We start from the raw sequence: 26947 nt of genomic DNA, 5'->3' as shown, positions 1-26947 counted from the left end.
GAAAAGGTAGACTTGGGAAAAGAGGGAGAAGGGAGAATGAAGAGAAAACTTAGGGATTGCGGAGTGACAGAGCTGATTGTCTCTGGACAGAGGATGCTGCCACTTATGTCTGAAAACTGATATAAAATGCTGAGTACACAGGGAGGCATGGAATAAACAGGAGACCTTTTCAGCTGGTAAAGAATCTGCCTGTAGTGCGAAGACCTGGGTTTGATCCCTGGGTTGGGAAGATCCCCTGGAGAAGGAAAAGGCTACCCACTCCAGTGTTCTGGCCTGAAGAATTCCACGGACTGTATAGTCCAAGGGGTCACAACGCGTTAGACGCGACTGAGCAACTTTCACTTCACTTTGCTGTTACCAGTTAGAGTTCTTGGCCTCCCCCAGTTAATAGAAATTGGCTAGAGGCCAGACAAGAAACTCATGCTGGGCTGGTGGGGGCCCTGCCCCGACAAGCAGGGTGCAGCCAGAACAAAACCAGGTTCCCTAGGTGCCCCCTTCCTGCAGGTGAAAGTAGAGTGAAGGTAGGATAGCCCAGGGGTTGGGCCAGAGGACTGGCTTGTTTTTGCCCACCCCTTAGATGGTGTGTGTGCAGGGGGCATGTCAGTATCCTGCTTTTGCTCCCAACACCCTGTTTTTGACCCCAGGCTCCTCAAAAGTGGAAGCTGAGTGTTTTGGTCTCTTTGTATCTTTTGGGTCCAAAATTTGCCCCAACCGGGTGTGCACGCAGTCATAGTTCCACACAGTGTCTTCGTATGCTGTCGCTCAAGGAGCGGTGTGCTCAGCTGCAAGCGTCCTAGCGTGGCAGCAAAGGGCCCCCGGTCCCAGGCCTGTCTCGAAGTGACCGGGTAAGTGAGTGGAGGGGTCTGCTGCCCTGCCTCCCGGCTCCCAACCCAGTGTTTCTCTCTGCAGTTGTGCAAAACCTCAGCTCTCTCACTGTCAAGGAAGACTGAAGTCCTCCTTAGCTTTACATAGCATGTTTGCTTGTTAATTTCTAAGTATAAATTGTATTTTAGTATATGTGTTGATTCTTGCAGTCATTTGGTTCCTGTCACCAAATGTCTTGACACAAGCTTCAGTGGTCAATAGGAATTATACTTAAATGGAGATAAGGCTGATCTTGGGGTCAGAAAACCAGGTTGGAGTCCTCATTTAGCAGTGGACTAATTGTCCACTTAGTTGTCTAATTCTGTGCAGCCCTTCTCTGTTAGCCTCAGTTTCTCCATCAGAAAAAATAGAGATAATACCTATCATATAGTTTGTTATGAAACTTCTATAGACTAGTGTACTTCTCCTCCTAGAGTACTCCCCAGCAAAATTTAAAAGGTGAAAGACAGAATCTCCTGATAGGGATATGGCCAAGAAAGCACGGGTTAGCAGGGATCTTACAGCCAAACTTAGAGTTCAGGCAGGTAACATAAAAGTGCAAAGTGAGCCAAGTGAGACTCATGATTTAGAGAATGCTGTACCTAAAAGGCACAGACCTATTAACCTCCACGTGCTTAGCTGCTCAGTCGTGTCCGACTCTCTGGGCCCCCATGGGCTGTAGCCCACCAGGGTCCTCTGTCCATGGGATTTTTCAGGCAAGAATGCTGGAGTGGGCTGTCATTTCCTCCTTCAGGGGATCTTCTAGCCTCAGGGATTGGACCCATCTCTCCTATATCTCCTGCATCAGCAGACAGCTTCCTTACCACTGAGCTACCTAGGAAACCCCCGAAGGTCTACCTACCCACCTGCAAACAGGTAGGGCTGGAGGGCAGTAGGATTCCCCTGGCGGCTCAGTGGTGAAAAGCTGGCCTGTCAGTGCAGAAGACATGAGAGACGTGGGTGCAAAGGCCGTGGAACTCAGGGGCTCAGGAGCCGGACTGTCTGCACTCAGGTCCCGGCCTCAGTTTCCCTCTCTTTAGAATAGATGTACTCTCATGGCATTTGCTTACTGTTGGAGGATTAAATAAGTGGATGTTGCCATGCAAAAATGTAGGCTTTTCTGATTTTTTGAGAGGTGCTGAGATCTGGGTATTTGTCTGTAATCCCTTGCTTTCAGAGTGTTGGCAAATATTTCAGAATATTGAAAGATGTGTTGGACCAAGCAACACAATCTTAAATGCAGCTAGTGGGCTACCTGTTCCTGATCGTTGGGTTAAGTACATTTAGGGGAAGGCTTCAACCTTTCTGTTCGTTTCTTCCTGTTGAAGAATAGGTCTTCTTGGATGAGGAAACTCTTACCGACATCTGAAGCCCTTGGCGCCAACACAGCTTCCTCATTTGCCTTACAAGTAAACAGACAGTCTTCATTAGGGGGAGAAAAAAAAAAGTCTAGTTGGCAGAGTTGAACGCAGATAGCTGCGAACAAACAGGAGAGCTCAGCAGAATCTACAGGTGCTGAGGAAAAGTTGCATTATCTCATTGGCACAGTGAGTGGGCAGAGGAAATATTGGCTTGTGTGTGAAATAAAGATGATTGTGTGTGACCAGGAGGTGGCCAAGAACATGAACATTTTAAATGGTCATCTAAAATAGGCTTACTGGGATCTCAGAAAAAAAAAAAACAAAAACTTGAATTTTTTACCCAGTGTCCAGCATCTTTTAGCCTGAGATCCTCAGGTTCAGGACCAGTTATAATCAATATCATCAAGTCTTTGTCAATGTGAAGCACACTTCACTGAAATATTATTGCCTCCACATCTTAACCCATATCGCTACCTTCTGTTTTCTCGTTAGGAGCATCCTTTCAGGGACAGTGAGGGGAGAGGAGTTTCTCTGCCGCTTCTTTGTTCTAGTGAGGGCTGCCAGATACCTGTGCTGAAGTGGGATTTGGCAAATTCTTCTTAAAGCATAGATTAAATCAAATCCTCCTGGTGTGGGTTTGCTTCTTTCTGAGTAAGAGTGGAGCACGGCCACTGCAAAGAGAAGGAAGGGCCTCACCGCTTGGATGCTGACTGTCCCGGGCTCTAGGCTAGCCTGTCTCCTTAGTCATTTCATTTCAGGCGTGTAGATCTGGGGCGCTTTAGACTCGTGACAAGAAATCCTGTAAGCTGCTCATTTCCTTTTTCATGCAATAATAGGCAAAGGGCTCAATAATAAAAAAGGGGAAAAAAAAGAACTTTCTGTTCTCTGGATAAGGACTTCACATTTTCATACATTTCTTCTACTTGACTTTTTTTCCTCTTGTGGTGTCACCTGTATTGATGGTTTTATTCTGTCAGTATAATCACCTCACAGAGGGCAGAGAGACTTGTGGTTAAACTCCAACTTTCTGGATTTGAATCCTGATTTTCTAAACCCTAATATTCTAACTTACAACACAGGAACACTAATAAAATATCTCATAGATTATTAGTAGTACAAGAAATGGTCCTTAGGCTTCTCTGTCCATGGAATTCTCAAGAATACTGGAGTGGATAGCCAGTCCCTTCTCCAGGGGATATTCCAAACCCAGGGATCAAACCCAGGTTTCCTGCACTGCAGGTGGATTCTTTACCGTCTGAGCCACCAGGGAAGCCCCCTTAATAAAGAGTTTCTATTATTATTAGTTCTTATATCGATCCTAGAAAGAAAAGTATTATCTAAATTTTACAGATGTGGAGTGAATTTAAGAAACTGCAGTAACAAGAAAGGGTTATTTCCCTGGTGGCTCAGACCTTAAAAAATCCTCCTGCAATGCAGGAGGTCTGGGTTCCATCCTGTGTCTGGAAGACTCCCCGGAGAAGGAAATGACAGCCCACTCCATTACTCTTGCCTGGAGAATCCCATGGACAGAGGAGCCTGGTGGGCTATAGTCCCGGGGGGTCACAGAAGAGTCGGACACAACTTACAGCTAAACAACAATAACAAGAAAGTATAAGTTTAAAAGTCTTTATTTTTTCTTCATAACCAGTGCCTCTCATGGGAAATTACAGATTCTTGTTGCTTCTTTTAGCCCTAGTTAAGGCATAATTTCCACCAATATTGATGATAATTTTCCTCTTAATCACAATACCAGAACTGGCCTAATGTGTGCTGGGTTTCTTGGTTGTATAAAGTGATTTGGCTTAGAAATGCATTACAAGATGTAAATTTAATAGGTATGCATTCTCAGATAAGAATCAAAAATACTAAATAAAAATCTTCCATGTTGCTCGCACTGCTGGGTGGGACAACATAGATGAATAGGATAAATATAGTTTTAAATACCAGACTTTCAAAACCTTCATTTAATGGTTGAGGAAAACAACACTACTAGGCATGCTTGTTCAAAGCTTTTCACATGGTTTTAAAAAAAATTCTAGAAAATAGTTTACATTTAAAAATTAAATCACACGGGCAGCCTGAGTGACAGCCAGCGTCTCTATGAATGTTAAGAATAGAGAATTATGATCATTCTCCAAACTGACCTGTTCCCACAAAGAAGAGGCTAGTCTAACAGTAAGCAAAGATGGAGCTGAACGAGGGGAGAGGAATGGACCGGGAGAGGGACGAAAGCCACATTTCCTTCTCAAGCTCGGCTCGTTATCATTGGAGGAGGTGGATCAGCTTTCTGAGTTTCATTTTCTGTACTTCAAAAATGTAGTGATAATAAATTCTTGCTTTCCATCAGGGATGCTTTTCCAGACAACACATGAGACAGTGATTGTGTAAGTTTTTCAAACGGTAGAAGTCAATCCAAATATCAGCAGTTATTAATATGTCAGCTGCTGCTTGAAGAAGTGAAGAAGGCATGCTAAATTAAATTCTAATGGTATAAGAATCCATAGGCATTATGTAAGGGGAGAAGTTGAATTACTACTTCTATTTCATTATGTGTTTTGGTTTTTATTTTTTTAAAAATTTTATTGAAGCATAATTGATTTATAATTTCTGCTATACTGGAAAGTGATTCAGTTATACATATATATATGTTCTTTTTCATATTCCATTAAAAGGTTTAATACCTATTTTGTTTTTATTCCTGGTGCTTTAAATCTCAAAGATATCTGTGTCTTATTTAAAATGAAAGATAGTCCTATAGGAAATATAATATTAATAGATAAGTAGAATAAATAGTCGGAGAAGGCAATGGCACCCCACTCCAGTATTCTTGCCTGGAAAATCCCATGGACGGAGGAGCCTGGTAGGCTCCAGTCCATGGGGTCGCTAAGAGTCAGACACGACTGAATGACTTCACTCTCACTTCTCACTTTCATGCACTGGAGAAGGAAATGGCAACCCACTCCAGTGTTCTTGCCTGGAGAATCCCAGGGACAGAGGAGCCTGGTGGGCTGCTGTCTATGGGGGCACACAGAGTCGGAAACAACTGAAGTGACTTAGCAGCAGCAGCAGCAGCAGCAGAATAAATTGTATGACGTAGGAAGGAACAGCTTAAAATATTTGGATTTTAAATTGTTTAAATTTCTTTATAAAATTTTTAAACAAAGACTCTTATTTATTAAAACCTTTCCATAGAGCACAATAGGTATTTCATGGGCTATTTTAACAAAAGAGTCAGTGATGTTGAGAAGCAAACCTGACCGGCGAGTGTTCGCCCTCTGTCTCTCAGCAAAGCCTTGCTAGAGTTTCTTGGTCTTCTGTGTCAACTTCCTGTGGCTGCCACACTAAGAAAGGTCTTCCTAGGAAGGAAACATTGTTCCTTACTAGAAGGATTAGGGAAATCATCCTAGAAATGATTTGGATTCAATCCTTAAAGGATAAAAAAAAAGACTTAAAAGACAAATAACAAAGCAGAGGAGGACACTCATGGGAGATTGTTACCATTGATTTCATCGTTCTTATTTCTCTTCACCGGTTTTAAGAATTATACCTAATTTAGTATGTCTTAGTGGTACAACTTCCTACTTACATGGACACTTGATATATGTTAAAACTTTCTTTTATGTTGTAGATTTTTTAAAATATATTACCTGAATTAATGTACTCTTAAAAAGTATATTTCTAGTTAAAGCATCTCTTTTTGGCCTTTTAAGAATGCTTGGGGCTGGTGCACTGGGACAACCCAGAGGGATGGTATGGGGAGGGAGGAGGGAGGAGGGTTCAGGATGGGGAACACATGTATACCTGTGGCGGATTCATTTTGATATTTGGCAAAACCAACACAATATTGTAAAATTTAAAAATAAAATAAAATTAAAAAAAAAAAGAATGAAAAAAAAAACAGAGCACATTGCAAGTTCAAGGAATGGCATAAATGATAGGTGCTGGCTGGACCCATGGCGCTCTGAGCTGAGTTCTGATTCATCTGAACTAGTTCCCTTCAAAACCCAACTCACAACACCCACAAATCTGCCAAGGTGAAAAAAAAAAAAAGTTTCACTTTCGTTTCCTTTGAAACTTCTGAAAGTTTTAAGATTTTACTCAAAGGGCAAAGAGGAACGGCCTCAGTCCTTTCCTGCCCTGAAGCCCTATTATTTGTCAGATGTTCGGACACTTACAACAATAAACATGAATTGTGGACTCTAAACACATTTACTGCTTTATTTATTTCTCAAGGTCTCCAACAGACCCTAAGAAATAAGTACACATTTATGGGGAAGCATTATCAGGGCCCACTTGTGTAACAGTTTTAGTCTCATTGGAAAGTATTTGCATCTTCTCTCATAGCAGTAACTGGAGAGATGTTAGACCTTCATTACTCTGGACTATTTCTAGCCATAGGAGCCCTCATCAACAAAAAATGTGATCTTTTCAAAACTACCTTTTTATTAAACTAAATTCCAAGACCTCACTATCCAGGAAACCTTTCCTCAAGAGGCCTATGCCTAGTACAGAAATCACCCTATTTCCTGTGGATAAGACATGTTTTCCTTTATGAAATGGATATGACAGGAAGGTGTATTTTTTTAATTTATTCACTTCTTAGACTATTAATTGATCAGTTGCTTCCTATGAAGCAGTTCTCTGAGAGTGGATTTGCAGGGAGTGCGTGTGGACAGGTATAGTGTGCAGCAAATACCTGGGCTGGGGGAGGCTCGTGTGCCTGGGATTGACTGAGTTCCCAAAGCCCCTGCAGACACGTGGAAGGTGCCTTAAGGGAAATGGCAGAGACACAGTAGCAGTGTGGGTGCAAAAGACAAATCTCTGCTTTCACAACTCTCTGGGATCATTTCTGAGTCTTTGGATGCCATCAATAAATGTGTTCATTCTTTAGCAATAGTGTAAAATTAGCTAGCTTTCAATTGTATTTACAGTAACTACCTATAAAGCCCAGCTAACCCAGAGCCACTTCCTTTGCCAAAGTTCACATTGTACTTTTGATATAAACACACAAAGATTCATGGGAATGGTCATTGACCTTCACAGCTAGAACACAGAGGAGTGTTAAAAGTACTGTACATAGGAAGCTAAAACCTTTGTTAATGTAATTGCGAAGCTGATTTGTTACATTTTCTTTCAATTGCTTCTTCTGGCAATGAAAGGACTCTGACCCCATAAGGGACCACAGTCTGTTATGGGACCAACTCACCTACCCGCCCCCCCCACCTCCAGCATCTGTTCAGGCTCTTTTTCTGTCTCTCTTTGGGTTGCTTGTAAAGTGAGTGGCTGCTCTGTTGACATAGTTGGGTTTGCATTTCTCAGATGATGAATTTTTTATTTGGAAAAGAAACATAAAAATAAGTCATAATAGCAGTGACAGAGCTTTGAGAAATAATTAGCTATTAAATAATTCCTAAATGAAAGGCCCTTGCAGATGACTGTGGGGACAAGATTTATTTACTGTGACATTTTTCATGTGACAGTACAGTTTAATTCTTTTTCAAGTTCTAAGTTTTCTCTTTCAATAATCTTTCCTGTTTTTCTTATTTACCATCTTTTTTTAATGACACTGTCAAACTATGGTAGTTTTCTTAAGATACTTGTCTTAGGCCCCTTTTTTCACTGAACTGTTGTTTTCATAATATGAAGTTCTCTGATACTCAAGCACTACTGTTTTCATTGGCTTTTTCATTGCCCTTGTTCTCCAAAGACTTTGTCAAAAGTTTGCATCTTTGAAGCATTTCATGCCACCACTTTGATTTGCTATTTCCCTTTTTGTCAACCTTTCCAAGCCCAACAGACCCAGCTCCAGACTACGTTCCTTTGGGCTACATTAGCCTCTCTCCCTTCCCTGAATTATAACACTAGAATTGAAACCTATGATTTAAGATTTAGTTATACAATGGCATAAATTTCCTTGAGTTTTTATCATGTGTGCAGTATTCCTCAGCTCTAATGAGATCATGAATTAAATGTGGATGGACTTCGTCTTCTACTTAGATAACCCTTTAAGATCTTGAATGGCACATGATACAACCTTGATGTATGTTGGTTAATTTCTTGGGAACTGTGGGGGACATTCCATCTTGTCATTTTTCAGGTTCTTGGATGGTCTGAAGAAATGTTTTCTATTTCATTCCCCCCCTAATCATTTTAAGCCAATTTATTAATAGACCTTCATTCATTAAAATAGGATTCTATTTTAAAGGTCATTAGATCAAGCATTTAGTTGACAACCTACATCTTCTTTTTTTCCTTTTCTTTCTTTTTTTTTATCTTGGTTATTTTTGGAAGATAATGCAGTTTCATTCCTCTTCCAGGTTTACAAAACTGTGATTTTTAAATACTTGAAAACATAAAATATAGAGAGATATCATTTATTGATTCATTTCATATATGAAATCACTCTACTGAATTTTGTGCAAATTAGTGATGAGATGTAGATAAGTTACAAATTTCTAGAACTAATAAACTCTTCATTAAACTTTATTGTGATCTTTGCTTTTGTCTCTCTTTTAGCCTGAGAAAATAAGAAAGTAAAAGATTTCACACATTTATTGATGAATAGGTCAAAGATAATCATCAGTGGAGCAGAAATGCCTACTTGTATCATTTTATCATTGTTTTTGGTTGAGAAAAAAGAATGATAGAAGTTTAATGTGTCCCAAAACAACATTTATCTGCAGAAATATGAGAAATTCATTTCAATTTTTCAATAAATCCATATTTTATTGCCATACATATTAATCCATAAAATATGGATAGCAAATAATAATTATCTTATAGTTGTATCAAAATAATATTGTGATGCTAACTGAAATGGGAGGCTAAATTCACTAACTCAAATCTATGTGAACAAAATTAAAGGGAACCCACAGTTTTCCAGCCTCTATATCAGCTGAAAACCCACTTCTGTCAGGAGTTCTACCTGAGCAATAACATTCAGTGTTCAACCTACAAATTGGTACCTCACTCCAACTTTTACAGTCACAACCTCCATGACCTTGGATGACTTGTAAACTCATTTGAGCTTCAGATTCTTTATTTGCAAAATGAGGTGGTTGAATTGATTTGTTTCCTTACAAATTTTTGTTGCTGTTGCTGAGTTAAAAATGAAAGCAATGGAAGACACACGTACATACAGACACTAAAATTATATACAGACTGTGTTGGGATTTAAGCTGCTCAAAGCCACTCCTTGAACCACAGATACAGAACTCATGAACCAGAGGATTTGTAAAGGCCAGTTGTAACTCTAATATCCTATGACTCTCTGAACATACTTTTGCTTTAAATCACCTTAAATAGTATAATGAGAAAAAAAAAGGGAAGAAACATATTACATATATAAGCAAAAAGATAATTCAAGTACAACATATATCTGGGTAAGAGGATCAATTTAGATACTAGATTGTCATGTTTGGAACATGGTTAAAATAATGAATTTGATATGCAGAAGTGAATAAAATATATCAGCACTAATAATGCATTTTAACAGCAATGTTTTAAATGATAAATTTCTATTTATTACAAGATGAATTAACTTATACATCTCTAGAGGTACATTTTCTTTTCATGTCATTCAAAAATTCCATATAGAAAAATATACTGATTCAGAGAACAATTAAAACATAATGACGTTCAAATTAATACAGAAGACATTATTAATTTGAAATACACATTTTGAAGATGATTTTTAAATAACTAATTTTTACCTTTATCATGCACACTGTTAATTTTCAGTTGAAATTATTTCACAATTAACTTGGACTTAATAAAATGACATCCATATTCCCATCTAAACCATTTATCCTCGGGGTATGGTTTGAAGCTATTCGCTTGTTATTCTAAGCAGTTATAACAATAGGATTATATGAATATAACAGGGAAGAATTAAAATGCAAATTAACATTTTGAATTATAACATTAAAATCAGCTTCAAGAAAGTTTAAAGGAAAACGTAATTTGTTTTTCAGAACCAAGGTGTTATTAAAGCGAATGTGTAGAGAGGAGATGGAAAGACGAAAGGAATATTGTTTTTGTGTATCAGACACAAATCACTATTTCAGAGAATTAGAATTTACTGACAATAAAGTACAGAAAAGTAGGTTTTAATGCAGGAAAAATACATTAGTTTTGAAAATATCACAAGTCAATATTTTAAATTTCATTAATGTTATATACTATAGCTATCCAATTTTATAACTGAGAGGGTAAAAGTCACTTTGGGGAAATTTCTGTAAGTAACATAATTTTCAGATTATTGATAGATGTGTAGGAAATAAAGAGTAAGTTTTCCTTTCATTTTTTCAGAAGTTAAATGGAAACACTCAAGTTCAAATTGCATGAGGTTAAACAAAGCCAAGATATAAATTAAAAATCTGTTAAAAGTTAGATTGAACTACTTTTGTCTAGATTTCAATGTAAAGAAAAGGCAAAGTTAAAGAGTCTACAATGCAGTGAATAGAACTGTAAGTTCCAAAGCTTTTGAGATGCCTGTATATCGTATGTCCTCATTTTTCAGATAGGGAAAATGAGGTTCAGACAGGTTAGGTAATTCACACTGGCGCAGGAAGAAGTGTCAGAGTACAGCATAGAACACAAGTCTTTTAAACTTCCACACTATTTCCCCCTGTATTTCAGCCTGCACTGATGACCCTTGTTCTCTCTTGTAAAAGGAACCTAGCTACATCTTTCTCTAGATTGCTGTGTACGCGAGCTTGCACTCATGCGTGCATGTGGAGTTGAGACATTCTGCATTCCAGAATACTTTCAACCTAAGCCCTACTTCAGTATAGATAACTTGACATTGCAATAAGTTAAAGAGTTATAGCTCCACATGATATATGCAACTTAATTCTGTGCAAGAAAGTTATTACAAATATGAAAATGATGTAAAGATAAATAACCTCTGAATTGAGTATTTTCTTAGTTTTTGGAAGAAATTTATTTTGTATCTCCACAGCAAAGGTACAATGAACCACCAGACAAGAGTCTTAGATGGCCAACTCAGATAATTTAGAAACAAACAATAACCTCTTCCTGTCCCCAGATCACTTCTACTTGGGCCGGTTTCCTCACTGCAAAAACATATTTGTTATTAAAAAACACTCTATTAACTGAGCTACTTGTAGAGAAGATATTAAGTATACATGAACATTAAACATGGAATTATTTTGTTTTCATAAAATGTGCTTTAAATGAAGTCCTTTTAAATAGTAGTCATAAACATGAGTCTCCATTTGGAAGGAAGAAAAATTCACAGGATGTGCAAACAACCATTTTTGACAATATTCTTTTTTTTTTTTTTTTCTTTTTAAGAAAAAACCCTCTTAGCAATCACCTATGAAAGGTTGTGGTCGAGCAGACTGAGCAGGTCCACAAACTCAAGCCTGAGCTAAGCAGCCTGAAGGTGCGCAGACTGGGGAGCCCAGCCCCCAGGTGGGCTTCCACACACACTGCCTTCTCTCACGTGCTTCTGTGCCCAACCAGCATTCTCATTTGCAGGGTGAGGATTTTCACTTTTATGGCTTTTCAACAAATAAGGAGCTCTATCAGTGAATTTATTGGTTTGGTTGTTAAAAATCATATTTATTTGGCCACCAAAGGTTGATTTACTAATGTTAACTACCTACATCGTAAAATATATGTTGTAACTATTAAGGATTTTTAGCATGTGCTTATCTATTTCTTAGAAAAAATATATCTGTATAGTGTTTTACAGTGTGCAAAGGAATTTTATAGACATCTCATTTAAAAGCAAAGCTCTTTGTTGAAATATTCTCTGCTAGGTAGGTGAAGACATTGAGCTTCAAAGAATTGAAGACAGATACTATGATCACAAAGCATTACATTTTAGGGAACTGACGAATCTTTTAAAACTAAGTGCAATATTGCTGTTGACTTTTTCTACATGTATTCGGGTAACTTTAAGAACTATTTGAAACTGGTCCTTAGACCTCTACTTACAAGATAAACAAGTATGCATGTTCTGGTTCACTCCATGCTTACCTTTTTTCAACCAGGTCATCATCATTATTATTATTTTTTTTTTTAGTAATTCTTAGTGATAATTATCCTTTAATAAATGAACAACATACTTCAACCAAAATTCCGAAATTTGACCAAGCTAACTGTAGATCCCCTGGCTCAATTAATGTGAATATAGTAGTTCTCCCCTCAGCTTAAATTTTGTTGCATAATTTATAGATTTTCCCCCTTTTCTATAATTTCTCGCATTTTGTGGGAATTTAGATAATATGAATTTCTTACCACGCATAATTTCAATAATTTACATGTCATTTAGGAACTTGAATAACTGTAATAATGGCTTGTAAACTATTAAAATTTCACAAAAAATCTAATTCTTTTTGGACATTGATCCAAATTCCTAAAATTATTCTTTCCTTTGATAAATTATTTATAACTCTATAATGTTTCAGCAAGAAGAGTACATCTTTAAATCACTGTCACCATTAGGAAATGTGTAAAATTTGTGAAGAACAAAAAAAGTCTGACAAATAAAAACATTTCTTCTATTTCATATCATCCACATTGGTCTGATTTAAATCTTACTTAAAGGAAACAATTTCATCGTGCAGTTCTGCTAAAACTCAATAAATTCAGGAAGAATTTCAAAATTTAATTATAAATTCTATGAATAATTTTATATTTACCACAATTGTTTCTCTTTATCTAGAACATGGTCCAACTTTAAGTAATTTTTAACAAAAATACTTTGTGTCTGTATCTGTCTTACCTTTAAATAAAGATTATATGGTTATTTATCTTAACCTTCTGGTACACAAGGATTAAAACACAGAGCAAGATATTTGAAGTAGGACAGACACTAAGGCATCAATTTATCAAAACCACTTAGTAAATATAATAATGGAAATATTGAGAATATATCCTCAAAATTCCAACCATTAAAAAGCACTCATTGCCAAGGCACTTGGAGCCACCCTGAGGCTACAAATCAAGAAACTTTGACTTTTAAGGATGTATATTATACTCCCTAATTTCACTTTGAGTAGGATTTTTAAATATATTTAATATGTATATATTTTAAAAGGCACTGTATTCTAGTAATTTTTAAGACCTAGAAGCTATCAGTGAACTGTTCAATCCAAAGTTACTTCTCTATCAATAAAAGACCCGTTTTTACAACTACACAGACCATGTCAATTAACTGCTTGCACGAATCTCTGTCTTTCTCTATATATAATTTCTAGTAATTAAATCTGACTTAAATATTTAGTAATAAATTTAATAGGGGAGGAGTTGAATTTCTTTTGATATTTGATGAATTCCTGAACAGAGGCTATAATGTTGGGAAATTGATGTTATTTATATTTTGGATTCCCCAGAAAAGTGACTCCCCATTCCAGAAGCTTTTTATACTTCTAGTAAGAATTCCAAAGCCAATTCACCTTCATGAGACTTAAACATACAGCACATCTATTAATAAGGATGATTTTGTTTCTTCATTTCTTAAATAAAAACTATTACAAAATATTTAATATGTATGCCAGGAAAACTAATTTAATTTGGAAAAAAAGTGACAGAATGTCCTTTTTTTCTCTCTTTTTTTGAAGAGCACTAGTGCAAGAAATTGTTTTTCAAATTTAATGAACTACTCTGAACCTGTCTTCTCTACTGTAAAATGGAACTCAATATTTAACTTGCAAAGATTACTGTAAGAACTAGAGATAATATATGTAAAATTCCTTCCCAATACAAGGCCTGTGCATAGCATCTACTCAAGTAGCAGCTAAAGGGACTGGTAATATTTATCAAATCATATTGATTCCTGATCTAAATAAACAGGAATTGATATCAACACAGATTAAAAAAAGTAGAAGCAGTGGGATTCTATGAATTAAGAATGAATATATACTCACACCATACGCTTGCCTGGAAAATCCCGTGGACAGAGGAGCCTGGTGGGCTGCGGTCCATGGGGTCGCTAAGAGTCGGGACACAACTGAGCGATTTCACTTTCACTTTTCACTTTCATGCACTGGAGAAGGAAATGGCAACCCACTCCAGTGTTCTTGCCTGGAGAATCCCGGGGAGAGGGGAGCCCGGTGGGCTGCTGTCTATGGGGTTGCACAGAGTTGGACACGATTGAAGCGACTTAGCAACAGCAGCAGCAGGGATGATTTTTGATCTTACAAGGAGCTATCAAGGGAATGTTTTTACACAACTATGTATGACTTCAACAGGAACTTATTTACCAAAGGAGCATATTTGCATATGTCCAGTATTAAATTATATTCATAGTAATGAAACCAAATTCACAGTAATTGTCTGAAGTACTTTGTTAACAATTAGATTACATTATTTTCACTCTAATGTTAAATGCATTAAATTTCATATGAAAATCAATAATATTTTGTATAATAACTATTAAACCTTTTACTTCACCAGTGTGATACACTGCATTATTGAATCTTATTAGAAAACAGTTGAGTGCATTTTGTCTTCATGAACAATTAGCTGGGTTCAATGTAATTGTCTTGAGAGTCAGTCCTTGCTTCATTAAAACACACACACAGTCGAGTATATTACCTATATAATATATAACCTATATAACCTCACCACATTCACTACCATACAACCTGAAATGTTGATCATAAATTTAAAGTGACTGATGATTTTATGCATCTTGTATATAACTGTATTGAGGTTTCGGGTGCACTAATTCATTAAGAAAGACATATAGAAGTGCTTATTTTAATATCACACAGACTAATTAATTAGTGGTAAATTGTTGTTTGAAAAATATATTTCACTTTCAAACTACCAACCAATTTAATGTCAGAGCCCTGTCAAGTGGAACAGACTGACTCAGTTTTTTCATGTGAATCACAAAATATTTTCTCTGAAGTCTACCTCTAGAGTGGAAACAAAGTGGAGTTCTGAACATTAGATTGAAAAGAAGTGTGTGACGCGCTTGTCAGGCACTCGCTGTCACCTGATTCTTAGTTTTGCATTTGTCACCTGACCATCACCAGGGAACCAGTGCCAGCCAAACACAAAAGGAGAATCTAATCCTCACTGTAAGAACCTCAGATGAATTTCAAATATTGTCTCTCTGCTTAAAAACGAGGAGCTAGGAGTGTGGAACTGGACTCAAGAAGTATATCGGGGCTAAAATATCTTTCAAGGTATAAATCTTCTGTATTAACACTACAATCTACTGAAAATAGGAGAGTAGCAATGGAAACCTAAAGGGGTATGGATCTTGAGAGAGGAAAATGATGATTCCTTGTATCTCTTGCCAAATATTACACTAGTTTAACTAACAAGGAATAGAGAGGAGTTTTCATCAACTTCAACATAACAAAATGTAAAAATCAACTATGTGTCAAGAAGTCTACTAAATCTTTCAGGTGGGTACAAAGCATTAGATTAAAAATTAGTATGTGATGATGCCATTAAAAGCCCACTATAATTTTTACAGGTATGCATTTGTTACCAACCAGTAATTCCATGGACATAGGATCCTGGAGGGCTAGAGTCCATGGATTCACAAAGAGTTGGACATGACTGAGCACACACACATACACACAGAACCAGGAGTGTACGGGGAAGAGCGAGTCTCACCCTCTTGACAGAAAAATTCATATGATTCCAAAAGCACATCCAAAGAATATATTTATTGAGATATATTAATTTTGTGTTTTTCTTTTTGACACCTGGTCCTAGTCAGTTGGAAGCAGCTATGTTGCTCCAAGAAGAATTAGGACTGTTACAGCAGAAATGATTAAAGGAAGTTGACATTTACCTTCTGATTTCACAATTAGTCCTTGAAATCTAGAGCAAGACAAGTCTGGAGGATGGGACTTTCCAAGAAAAAAATAAAATGATTCTCTAAATCTCAAAGACATTCTCAAACAGAAAGGATTCCCAGGAATAGATGAAAAAGACTCAGTCTAAGACCCAGGGGAAGCCTCCAACAGACAGGAAGAGGAAGTGAGAGGCGTCTGTGATTCAGAAGAGGAAACTGGAAGAGTAAGAAGATCAGATGATAGCATCCCAGTTTTGAAGGAACTGGGATGAGCAAAAGAATACCTAGACTAGTCAGGGGAAATCCAAGAAAACCATGGCTTTAGTGCAAGGATATAAAGTCTGCAAACATCTCAGGAAAGCATGGATTCAACATGGTGCCGGCTGGGTGGGGGCTTTGCAGAAAAGGTGACCACACACAGAAGCCAGATGGGGAAAGCAGCTAGGCCTCAGAAGGATGTGCTGAGCCAGGAAGGAATGGAAGATTCTTTCAAAATCAGACAAGTCAGACAATCAGACAAAATCAGACAAGTCACAAAGAGGTCACAGCCCCCTGCATCCTGGACAAAAGAGAACAGATGCGATTATGAGCCGGTGTCTTAAATAAGAGGCGACAGCAGTGGGTTCTGATGAGCAGGCGTGGTGAGGGACGGGCGAGGCCACTGAGGTCCAGGAGAAAGAAGACCCCTTCCCATCGCCACTGCCCCCACGTAAGTGTCTTCCTTTTCCCAGTTGTCATGGGTTAGTGGAAGGGAAAAGGAAGAACAGCACTGGATGGAAACTGGGGGAGATAATTCAAAATAAGGCTCTGTGAAACGAAAAGCCACAGATAGGCTATTTCCATGTGCCAAGTTCGTTCCCCACTCTCTCACTCACCAGCCCTCCTTCCTCGACTCCACTCCCTCTGTGAAGGCATCACGAAGAAGTCTTCATGAATAAGACATCATCAAGAAGTCAAGACTCCTTGCAGAGAACCAAGCATTTTTGTATGTACTATTTTGCAATTATACTGAATAACAGCATCTGAAGAAGGATCTATACAAAAGATGTCTTAATTTTTTTTTAGCTGAATACAGCTTAGTTTCCCTTTCTTTTCCCATTTGCTGATTCTTAAGCTGTTCTAGTTCTTACCTTTGTGCAAAATCCAGGATCTTGAGATTTAATAGATGTGCAAAGGTGAGGATATTAGTAGAGGGGTAGAGATTGTTTGATAAGATTCTAGAATTTGGTATACTAAATTTCTTAGTTTTTTATCATCTTTTTTAATGAAAAATTTGAAATTTCAGCAGTGACAGAACAGGCATCTGACCTATGTTTGACAGTGTATACGGCATATTTTACCTATTTCCATAAACTCTGTCAATTCTTTTTTTTTTTAATCTCTGGAAAACTAGGGAGGAGGAAAGATCACCTCCAACTCTTATGTTTATGGCCACTATTTTCCACTAGAATACTGCAACTTCCTAACAAATGTTCTCTCTATCTCCAATTCTGTTCTCCAGATGGCAGTGAGGGTGAGCTTTCTTATACACCAATCTGAATTCTGCTGCTCTCCTGTTTAAACAGGCATCAAGACTGCACAATTGAACATGGTTACAAGACCATTAATTTCCTGGACCTGGTTTTCTTCCGCCTCATCATCAGCCCCCACCCGTCCTCTCACCATCAGGTCTGTGCCTGTGCCGTTAACTTCTGGCTGGAATACTCTTCCCTTCCTGCCTTGAGCGTTTGTTAATTCTGCATGCTCAACTAATTATTAAACCACTTTTAGATCACGACTGAGAAACCTTTTATCAAGATGCCTTTGTCCACTCTTAAATGCAGCCTAGGTGCCCCTCATGTGCTCCGATGGCTCCTTGTACTTTCTCTACCATGACATTCAGTACACAACATCGTAACTATCTATTTACCTGAGTCTAGTCCCCATCCAACTGTAGACTCAGAGAAGGTAGGATTGCTGTCTAATGTATTTTATTCATTACTTATCTCCACATTATGGTAGAATAACTGACATGCAACACAGTAATGTTTGTAACTGGTTGGTGAAGAACAAAATGATTCCTAAATAAGATAAATTTAAAAACTGACTCCTAAAGTAAGACTTTTCAACTTTGCAAAAAAAAAAACCCACAATTTTTTTGTTTTTTATTTCAGAGCTTTTTTCTTCTTTATATTAACATAGATAACTGAGGGTCAGTTACTTTATATTAATGTAAACTATTAATAAAATTTTAGTTTCAGACTTGAAATGGATAATTTGTTCCTAACTTTTTCCTTCCTCCCCCTTCCTTCCTTCTTTCTTTCTTGTAGTCCCTCCTTCATTCTTCCTTTTCTGCTCCCTTTCTCTTTCTTTCCCCCTTTCTTGTCTCTCTCCCTGTCTCTTTCTCCCCTCTCCTTTTTCTCTCCCTGCTTTTTACATGTTGACACCTAACTGGTAGCTAAACAGAAACTTAAAGATCAGTGATTTTTTTCTAAACTATTTATCCTCAAGTTAGAAAATGGGCATCTGTATTAAAAAGCAAAAAGTAAGCTTCTCGGCATATTTATACTTTATATGATTGGAGAGTATGTGATTATTTTTCTAGCATTTACCATTGTTATCATTGTAGATAATCATGTTTTGTATCATCAGCATAATTGTTCACTCAATAATAAAGGGGAAAAGCTACTGTTTACAGTACTTCTCCATTTCACTTCTGTAAGTTGTATTTACTCCTTGCAAAATATGAAGAATTTTTATATTTTTCTTGTTTTTATCCCAAATTTCAACATGAAAAACTTAAAAAAAAACTCTATGTCCTGACTTTTCTTGTGGATGTACATGTATCAGAAAAAGTGAAAATGCACATTGTACTCAGTTCATAAGAAAAAACTAAATTGGTTACAATGACGAGGTCTAAAGACTGCCACTTGAAAAATCTCTTTCTACCCTCAGTTATATCAAATACAGGACTCACCATTTTAAGTAAATGTTGGATACTATTCTTAGTCTATAGGGAATAAGCAGAGCTGCATATTTCTGTTTTGATGAGAATATGGTATGATTATATTAACTTTACATAAAACTTCTGATGTTTCTCATGACTTTTAAAGCTCTTAGAGAAAGCAATGATAGATGCCCATTGATTATTTTTCTATTACATATTTTAAAAACATTTTTTCATTTACCCAATGAAAGTTGCACAAAACCCATTAAATTAGTGTGGATATGATTGTTATGCTACTCAGCAACTCTAATTGATATGTCTTTGAATAAAAAATGTGAAGAAAACAAAACAATTATTTCTTAATAGGAATACAGTTTGGTGGGGAGATACTTAAAAATCTAGCTTTCTGAGGGTGGGGGTTCGTAAAAGTTTAATGGCAAAAGTTTTAAACAACTGCTTTCTATAAATAATTCATAACAACAACAAAAACCTCTCACAGGTAAGTAGATTTCATAGAAAGAGGTGTTAAGCTTTATATGTAACTGACAAGAGGAAAACATTTTAAGTAGGTTTCATTTAGAAAAAGTTATGCTTGCTAAATTGGATATATTAGGATTTGATGTATTAAGAACAATTTCAAAAGATTACAATATCATTTAAATAGTTTGCTCATATATATCTAAATGTTGACCATGATACTGATGTCGCACTGCAGTTAATAATTTAATTTTCTTTAAAGCAATGGAGAGGGTAAGCTTTCTTAGCTGCTTAATTCACATTTCTCTGTAAGTCTTTTGTCAGTTAAAGCTTTCAACCAGCTTTAGCTTTCAAAAGCTTAAAGTAATGCCTTCCCATCTCTCCGCGAGTAGAAAGAAAGCAAACAAACTCATGTAAGGTCAGCATGACATAAAGCAACAAGAGCCAGTAAATTGAAAATGAGGTTGACATTTTGGGGCTAATCCAGCAGTCCTGTAACACTCTCCCAAGCTCCACAGCTGCACAGGGCCGTGGACAAGCCGGGGCGCAGCCTCCAGGCAAGTGCCCGGAGCGCTGCCTTGGAACGCGATCAACTCCAAGAAGAGGAGCAGGGCCCTCTGAGATTGTCTTTGCTTCGGCCATAGGATATTTAGGTAACGTATGTGTTAAATCACTGCCACTATGAACAGGAGAACGAATCACTCAATCCTAAAGGAAATCAACCCTGAATATTCATTGGAAGGACTGAGGCTGAAGCTCCAATACTTTGGCCACCTGATGCGAAGAGCTGACTCACTGGAAAAGACCCTGATGCTGGGAAAGACTGAAGGCAGAAGGAAAAGACGACAGCAGAGGATGAGATGGTTAGATAGCACTGCTGACTCAATGGACATGAATTTGAGCAAACTCTGGAGACAGTGGAGGACAGCATGGAGTCACAAAGAGTCAGACATGAGTTAGCGGCAGAACAACAACCATGAACTACTGCCCTTTAACTTATCACCAATGCCCCCTTCCCTAAATTCTCAAATCTTGTCTAATGGTAGAGAGGACAAATTATTAAAGAAAACTACACTTAGCCTCTTTTCTTTCACGTTTTTAAGGCCATACTATTTCATGCCTAACCCTGGATGTACAGGTTTTATTGGCCCCAAGTAACTGATGGTCTGTAAGGACTTTTCCTGAGTTTAAATGGGAATGTGAGCCAACCTGAATGCAGTTATCTAGACCCAGTTCACATTCTGGACTCATATGGACATAGATCAATCCATAGATCAATATGAATACCTGGATTGGTATTCATATTATTCATCCATAATATGAAGCAAGCAGTCATTTATTTTACTGCTTTTTGTTCAACTTGTGAAATTTGATAATTTGATAAGGACCAGAGAGTGTGGAATAATGGTATATTAAATAGATAATGTATGCAAGGTTGAGAGATAGAGACTGTCTTTTTCACTAAACTTTGAGTAGGGAAAACATAGTGAAACCACAGAAATCAAGCAATATTATCTTCATCAAAATCATTACATGGCTTAGTCTAGTGTGGATAAGCAATTTAGGACTTGGCAAACCTGTGAGATTTTCTGGCTATATATTTCCTGCAAAATTTAAGAGCTGCAAAAATTCCCCATATCCAACTGGTAGTTACCCTTTCTTGGGTTGTCTGCTTATCCATTAACTTTATCAATGGAGACATGGTTGATGAGTTCTTAAGTATAACAATAAAATAGCTTTAAAATTGAAAAAATATGTTCTTTTGAGTACTTATACACCATTGCTGGAGATTATATGAATATTTAAAAGAACTGGTATTCTATTCTGAAATCTGGTATGCAAAGAGTACATGTACATGAGAGAAATTGCTCAGGTATTCACAGTAAAAACTCTAGAAATTTAATAGCTTTCTTACCAAAACAATGCAAGATCAAAGCAGACATGAAGATCTCTTCTGGGAATTTTATAATATACCCTTAAGGACAGGAATGATTTTTAGGGAGCTGATGACTTCATTATAATTTCCAGACCCATTGTTCTTTTATGCAGAATTATTACCACAGTAAAAATAATCTGAGCATGAACTATATAGCATAGATTTTTGGAATGCCTGTGTTTTAGTCAACCTCTCTATATTTTAAAGAAATACTTTTTTAAAAAGGTCAATATCAGTACCTTTATTCTTTGTATTATAATGAATGGAACTGGCTCTTTAGATTTTTGATAAAGCAGGCCACAAACTCAAAAGACTATATTTTTTTCAGAGGAAGAAATTAACTGAATACTTTGAACTCTAATTTCAAATCAAATATTTTAAATATTCATATGCACACAGAGGTAGCAATAAAGCAACTTCATTTTCTAGATTCCTTGGTTTCACTATAGAATATACCAGATTAATCTGATAAAATCATAACTCGAACTATGGCTTAAAGAAAACATAAAAATAGCAGTTACTATTTCTGAACACTTGTGTATTTCTTTTCATTTTCATTTCTATTAATCACAAAACAATTGGCACAGGCAATTTTAATCAGACTTGCTCAGCCAGGTATTAAACAGCAGAGAAAGGGAGAGTGGGTCTAGATCAGCTCTCTACACAGTACTCGCTATCCACTGTAGCTGTTTAGAATTTACAGGCTGACAGGGTATGGCTATTGGAGAAAACATACTACCTACCATATTTGCATATTATCTGCGCAGCAACTAATATTTTAATGTGAAATATGAAAAATGATAGTACTGCCTAATTTAAAAGTGCCATTTTAAAAATAAAAACGCAATTGTTATATAACAGCTGACACTGGAGGTATAATTGCTTCAGACCCAAAGGGCTTCTCAAACCTTTTTCAGGGAAATATTTTTATTAACTCAATCATCTATTTCAGTGTCCTTCAAGTACTGTCTGATATACCACCTTCTTCGTGTGATTTAATTTCACTTTAGAGCCTCCAGAAAGCACATGACCTATAAAATTAAGATAAAAGTTATGCGACTACATCAGAACAGAGACATTAATAAGCAGAAATTTGTAGAGGAAAAGATTTAGAGGCTACATATCTTCCATTTGGTTATGTCATGTTCTTTTTCAAAAGCTTTAACTTTTTTAAACCTTAGCTTGAAATATTAAATCCTAGGATTTAGACACCTTCATTTTCTTGTGCTATAACAGGCACTCAATAAATATTTATTGAATGAAATCAGAGATGAGAAAATTTTGTATACTGAGGTTTTTAATACAAACCTCAATTGTATTTAGAATACAATTTAGAGCTACTTACATTTTCTTAAGAAACAAATTTTCTTATATTTGTGGAATTTTTCTTAGGGAGGGAAATAATACTCCATTCTGTTTTAAAATTTAGAACAGGGAGCATAAAGTGTGTTCTTACTAAATGAAAAATGTACTTATATTTTCTATGTTATAGTCAGTACAAGGAGAAAACTCACAAAGCAGGAAAAGAAAAGGTGGAATATTTAAAGAGTTGAAGTTAGGGGCCATGGGAAGAGAAAGTGATCAAGTCATGCACACGGAAACACATCCTGATGCAACAAACCCACATGGGATTCATTGTAATACCAAACCCAGAGAGCATGTCATTCAACTCCCCGACAAGGAACGTGACTGTCCTATATCAAAGCGGCTCTCAGACTAGTAGTAGAGTAAGAATATAGAATAATGCACTATTGTAATCCAGAACTGCACAAAATCTGCGGAACCTTAGGAGAAAAAAAGTCACTCTCTGGAAGATGCAGGGAAGATACGACAGAAGTGATGTTTTGCTGAGCCTTGAGCTGAGACAGGACTGGTATCAAAAGGGGGAAATAAAGGCAGAAGACTGACCCTAAAGATTTGTGTGATTGGAATAAAAGGTGAATGTATGACAGGGGAGGATAAAGAGAGTCAAGTTACAGGAACCGATGTTTGAACATCATTTCAGAGTGACTCCTATGTCACTGCATTGATAAGAAGAGTGGACCAATTAAAATACAATTTTTGAAGATGGAGCCTAGGAAAGGATATTTGTAACAAGCTCTCCTAGAGATTGTAGTGGGCTTCCCTGGTAGATCAGGCAGTAAAGAATCTATCTGCCTGCACTGTGGGAGACCTGGGTTTGATCCTTGGGGTGGAAAGATCCTCTGGAGAAGGGAATGGCTACCCACTTTGGTATTCGTGCCTGGAGAATTCCATGGACAGAGGAGCCTGGTGGGCTACAGTCCAGGGGTCACAAAGAGTCAGACAGTTGAGCGATTAACTCTTTCAGACTGTAATGTGCAGCTATATATAGTTGAGAAACACTGCAGTGGGTGACTGGAAGTCAATGAGTATTTTCCAGTGAGGAAATGGCAAAATTAGATCCATTTTAGGAAAATAACTTTGGCCTGGAGGATGAAGAGAGAATGAGTCTGTGTGTTTAAAACTTTGAAAGACTAGATAGCAGTCAGCATTGCATCAGAACACACCTGTATTCACTGAAAAAGACATGTAGACAGACACACTAAGGAAGAGACCTTTTTTTACTAATGTTAAGACTATTTGAAATTCTTGGTTTAAACTCTTATTGAACGTTATAACCAAGCATTATGAAATTTGTTTATTACCTGTTTGGGACATGGACCTAAAGAACTCAAGCCATGGGTCCTGGTTAGAAATTGTTTTAATCCCTATTTCAAAGGCCTTATGAAGATTCACTGTTTACAGCTGCTCTATATCTAATTCATTTTGAAAATGGAAGAAGTTATTGGCAAGAAACAGTTATGGTAACATTATGATCTGCCAGGTTTTTTTGGTCAGATGAAATCACTTTATCTTGTTTTGGGGGTTGTATTATTATTCATTAATTGATGATTCTATGTTATTGCCCCTTGGTAAACTTTAAGTATCTATCAGTTTAAGGGAATGGGTAATTTAAAAATGCATTAAGAAATCAGATGCTTTAGTAAATGTTTCCTATATTGTTTTCAAAGTTTTTTTTTATTTTTCTCATTAGTAACTATTAATCTGCATAAAGTAGTAGTATGCTTTATTTATAAGGGAATGTCCAATTTTAAAGAAATTTCAAAAAAGAATTAGGTCTACTAGTTTCTCTGAACTGTTAAAAATTATATATATGCCTAAAATTGGCACAAATTATTTTATTTAGAAGAAAAAATGATTGGTTTTTGTTTTTACCAGTGTTTCTTCCTGTTTTATATGTGTGTGTGTGTGTGTGTGTTTAAAAAATAGGTCTATTTAAAAAAACAGTGACACCTATTTTTTTTTACATAGACCTGTTTAAAATAGTGACATCTATTAGTGATACCTCAGGAAAAAACTCGCGTGTCTCCAAAGGGATATTTTCAGCTCATATAACAATGTGAATTGTGTGTTTTCTAGTTATTGGTTATATTATTTTAAGCCAGTATTTAATGTTTCCTAAAATATCTCTTAGACTGGATCAGAGACACTGAAAACATTTTAACTGTGATTTGTCCACTATGCCCACTCAATAGAGTAATACTTATCTCTTTTTTCCCCTCCTTTTTTCTCCCCCCACCTACCCTCCATCCCTTTCTTCTTTGATGTGAAAAGTGAGTAACAAGCTCTGACCAAAAGGAACATTCTACAGGAAAGTTATTATTACAGGAAAGTTATTATTAAAGATGAGGAAATATAATAGAGACTTGGTAAGGATAAGTGACTGTCCACATGCCCTAGATGTAGCGGGTGGAGTTAGACCACAGACTTTCTGGCTTCCTATTTCAATTCAGAATGCCTTGTTAAAGGACAATTCCCCCCGCAAAAGGCTAGTAGAAAACTGCAAAACTCATGATATACTTGTCATAACACTATGGCTCTCCTTCCTTAATAACCTCCTTAGAGATCTGTGTTTCAGATCTGGGAAACAGTCTTAACATATAAGCTGGTTTTCTTAGTTTGAGGAGCATCAATCTATTTTAAGAATTTTAAACTCTTTTTCTATATATTTTTTGCATTAAAAACCCTTTGGAAAATATGGTTAAGGTTATAAATTACCTTCTCACAAAAAAGTATATACACTCACATAGCTATAATTTTGCATACCAATTTGTTTCATTTTTGTAAATATAATCAGGGAGACAAAAGGAGCTATCTAGAAAGAACATAAAACAGCTTTTTGTTTTTACGTGTAAGATTCTTCTTTTCTCTAAAGTAGCTTTGTTATATGTGAAAGATAAAAATGTCACCCGAATGATATGAAATGATACGGATAAGATTAACATTAACAATCACTTTAGTACTGTTTCAACCTTGCAAACTCTTAAGGAAAATATGGGTTCACAAAAACACTAAAAATCTGAATTATGCTTTATAAAGGAAAACAATTAAACCTCACAACTTTTCTTTGAAATTTACACAGTATGACACGTTATAAATGTAAGGCTTAGAGAAAAACAGTAAAAACTCGTGACCTCATAAATCATGACCCCCCCCCCAAAAAAACAGACATAGCACAAAGTTTAATTTTTTAAAGATAAAAATGGCATTCACTTTTTATGAAAGAGAAGAGGTTTCACCATCCCTGCCAAGATCTTGGGTAACTGTGCAGCAATAACCTCAGACATCATTTCTGGAAATTCAACACTCAGTGCCCGGGACTGGATAAATGTATTCAAGCAGTACAGATGAAGTTGCTTGACAAGCTGTTGGTTTAACAAACAGATAAGAAACATGTAAGGAAAATAATACATTTCCAAACTATGTAAACATCAAAGCTTATTTTTCTAATAATAGAAATGCTTCAGATGTTGTTTTTTACTGAAATGAAAAAACTCCCTCCATTTCCAGAATAATATATAAGATATTACATACATATGATGAAACATTCTAATATATAGAAAGATTTCAAGAAATGAAAGTATTCTGTAATCCTATTGGATAAGCAGTGTGAACATTTGGTATATTTCAAGTTTTTCTGGTTACACATACTCAAGTATATGCATAATATATATATGCATAATAATATATATGCATATATATTTCCATAAATGAAATTAATTTATAGTCTATTTCTTAATCCAGCTTTTCCCACATAACAATAGGCGAACTCTTCTATGTCAATACAAACAACCCAACCTGATTCATGTTAATCTAACTTTTTTTTGGCCACACTATACTGCATACAGGATCTTAGTTCCCCAACCAGGGATCAATCCCACACCCCCTGCACTGGCAGCACAGAGTCTTAACCACTGCGCTGCCAGGAAAGCATCATTTTAATCTAATTTTAATTCTGTCAAAATAATATTTTGCACATATTTTTGAAAGTCAGATAGTACTGCAAGACCTACAGGAGCAAAAACACAGATGCAACCACTTTGAATTACTTTAGTTTGGGTCATTTGATATTTACCTCTGTATTTCTAATAAATTATATTTCCCAAAGTTTACATTATTAAGATCCTATTAAATAAGGATTTAGCTTTCTTGTATTATACACCCATCTCCTCAACTACATATACTTTCTCTTCCTATTCTCTATATAGATATATCTCAATGTTTGACTA

General features: G+C 36.5%; 1 protein-coding gene across 2 annotated transcripts in view; it reads right to left on the bottom strand.

Annotated features, from left to right (window-relative positions):
- Positions 1–9903: 9903 nt before the first annotated feature.
- The window catches only part of PGR (progesterone receptor), a 127824-nt gene continuing 110780 nt past the window's right edge, over positions 9904–26947 (bottom strand). For both annotated transcript variants that reach the window (XM_070803332.1, XM_070803333.1), the window contains one exon: positions 9904–26083. In XM_070803332.1, the coding sequence (XP_070659433.1) occupies positions 25928–26083 (156 nt within the window). In that variant the 3' untranslated portion in view covers positions 9904–25927. The remainder of the gene's footprint in view (positions 26084–26947) is intronic.

The sequence above is a fragment of the Bos indicus genome, chromosome 15, assembly GCF_029378745.1.
Source record: "Bos indicus isolate NIAB-ARS_2022 breed Sahiwal x Tharparkar chromosome 15, NIAB-ARS_B.indTharparkar_mat_pri_1.0, whole genome shotgun sequence".
NCBI classification, from domain to species: domain Eukaryota; kingdom Metazoa; phylum Chordata; class Mammalia; order Artiodactyla; family Bovidae; genus Bos; species Bos indicus.
Note: the sequence above shows the minus strand (reverse complement) of the source record. Positions and strands in the feature narration are given on the sequence as shown.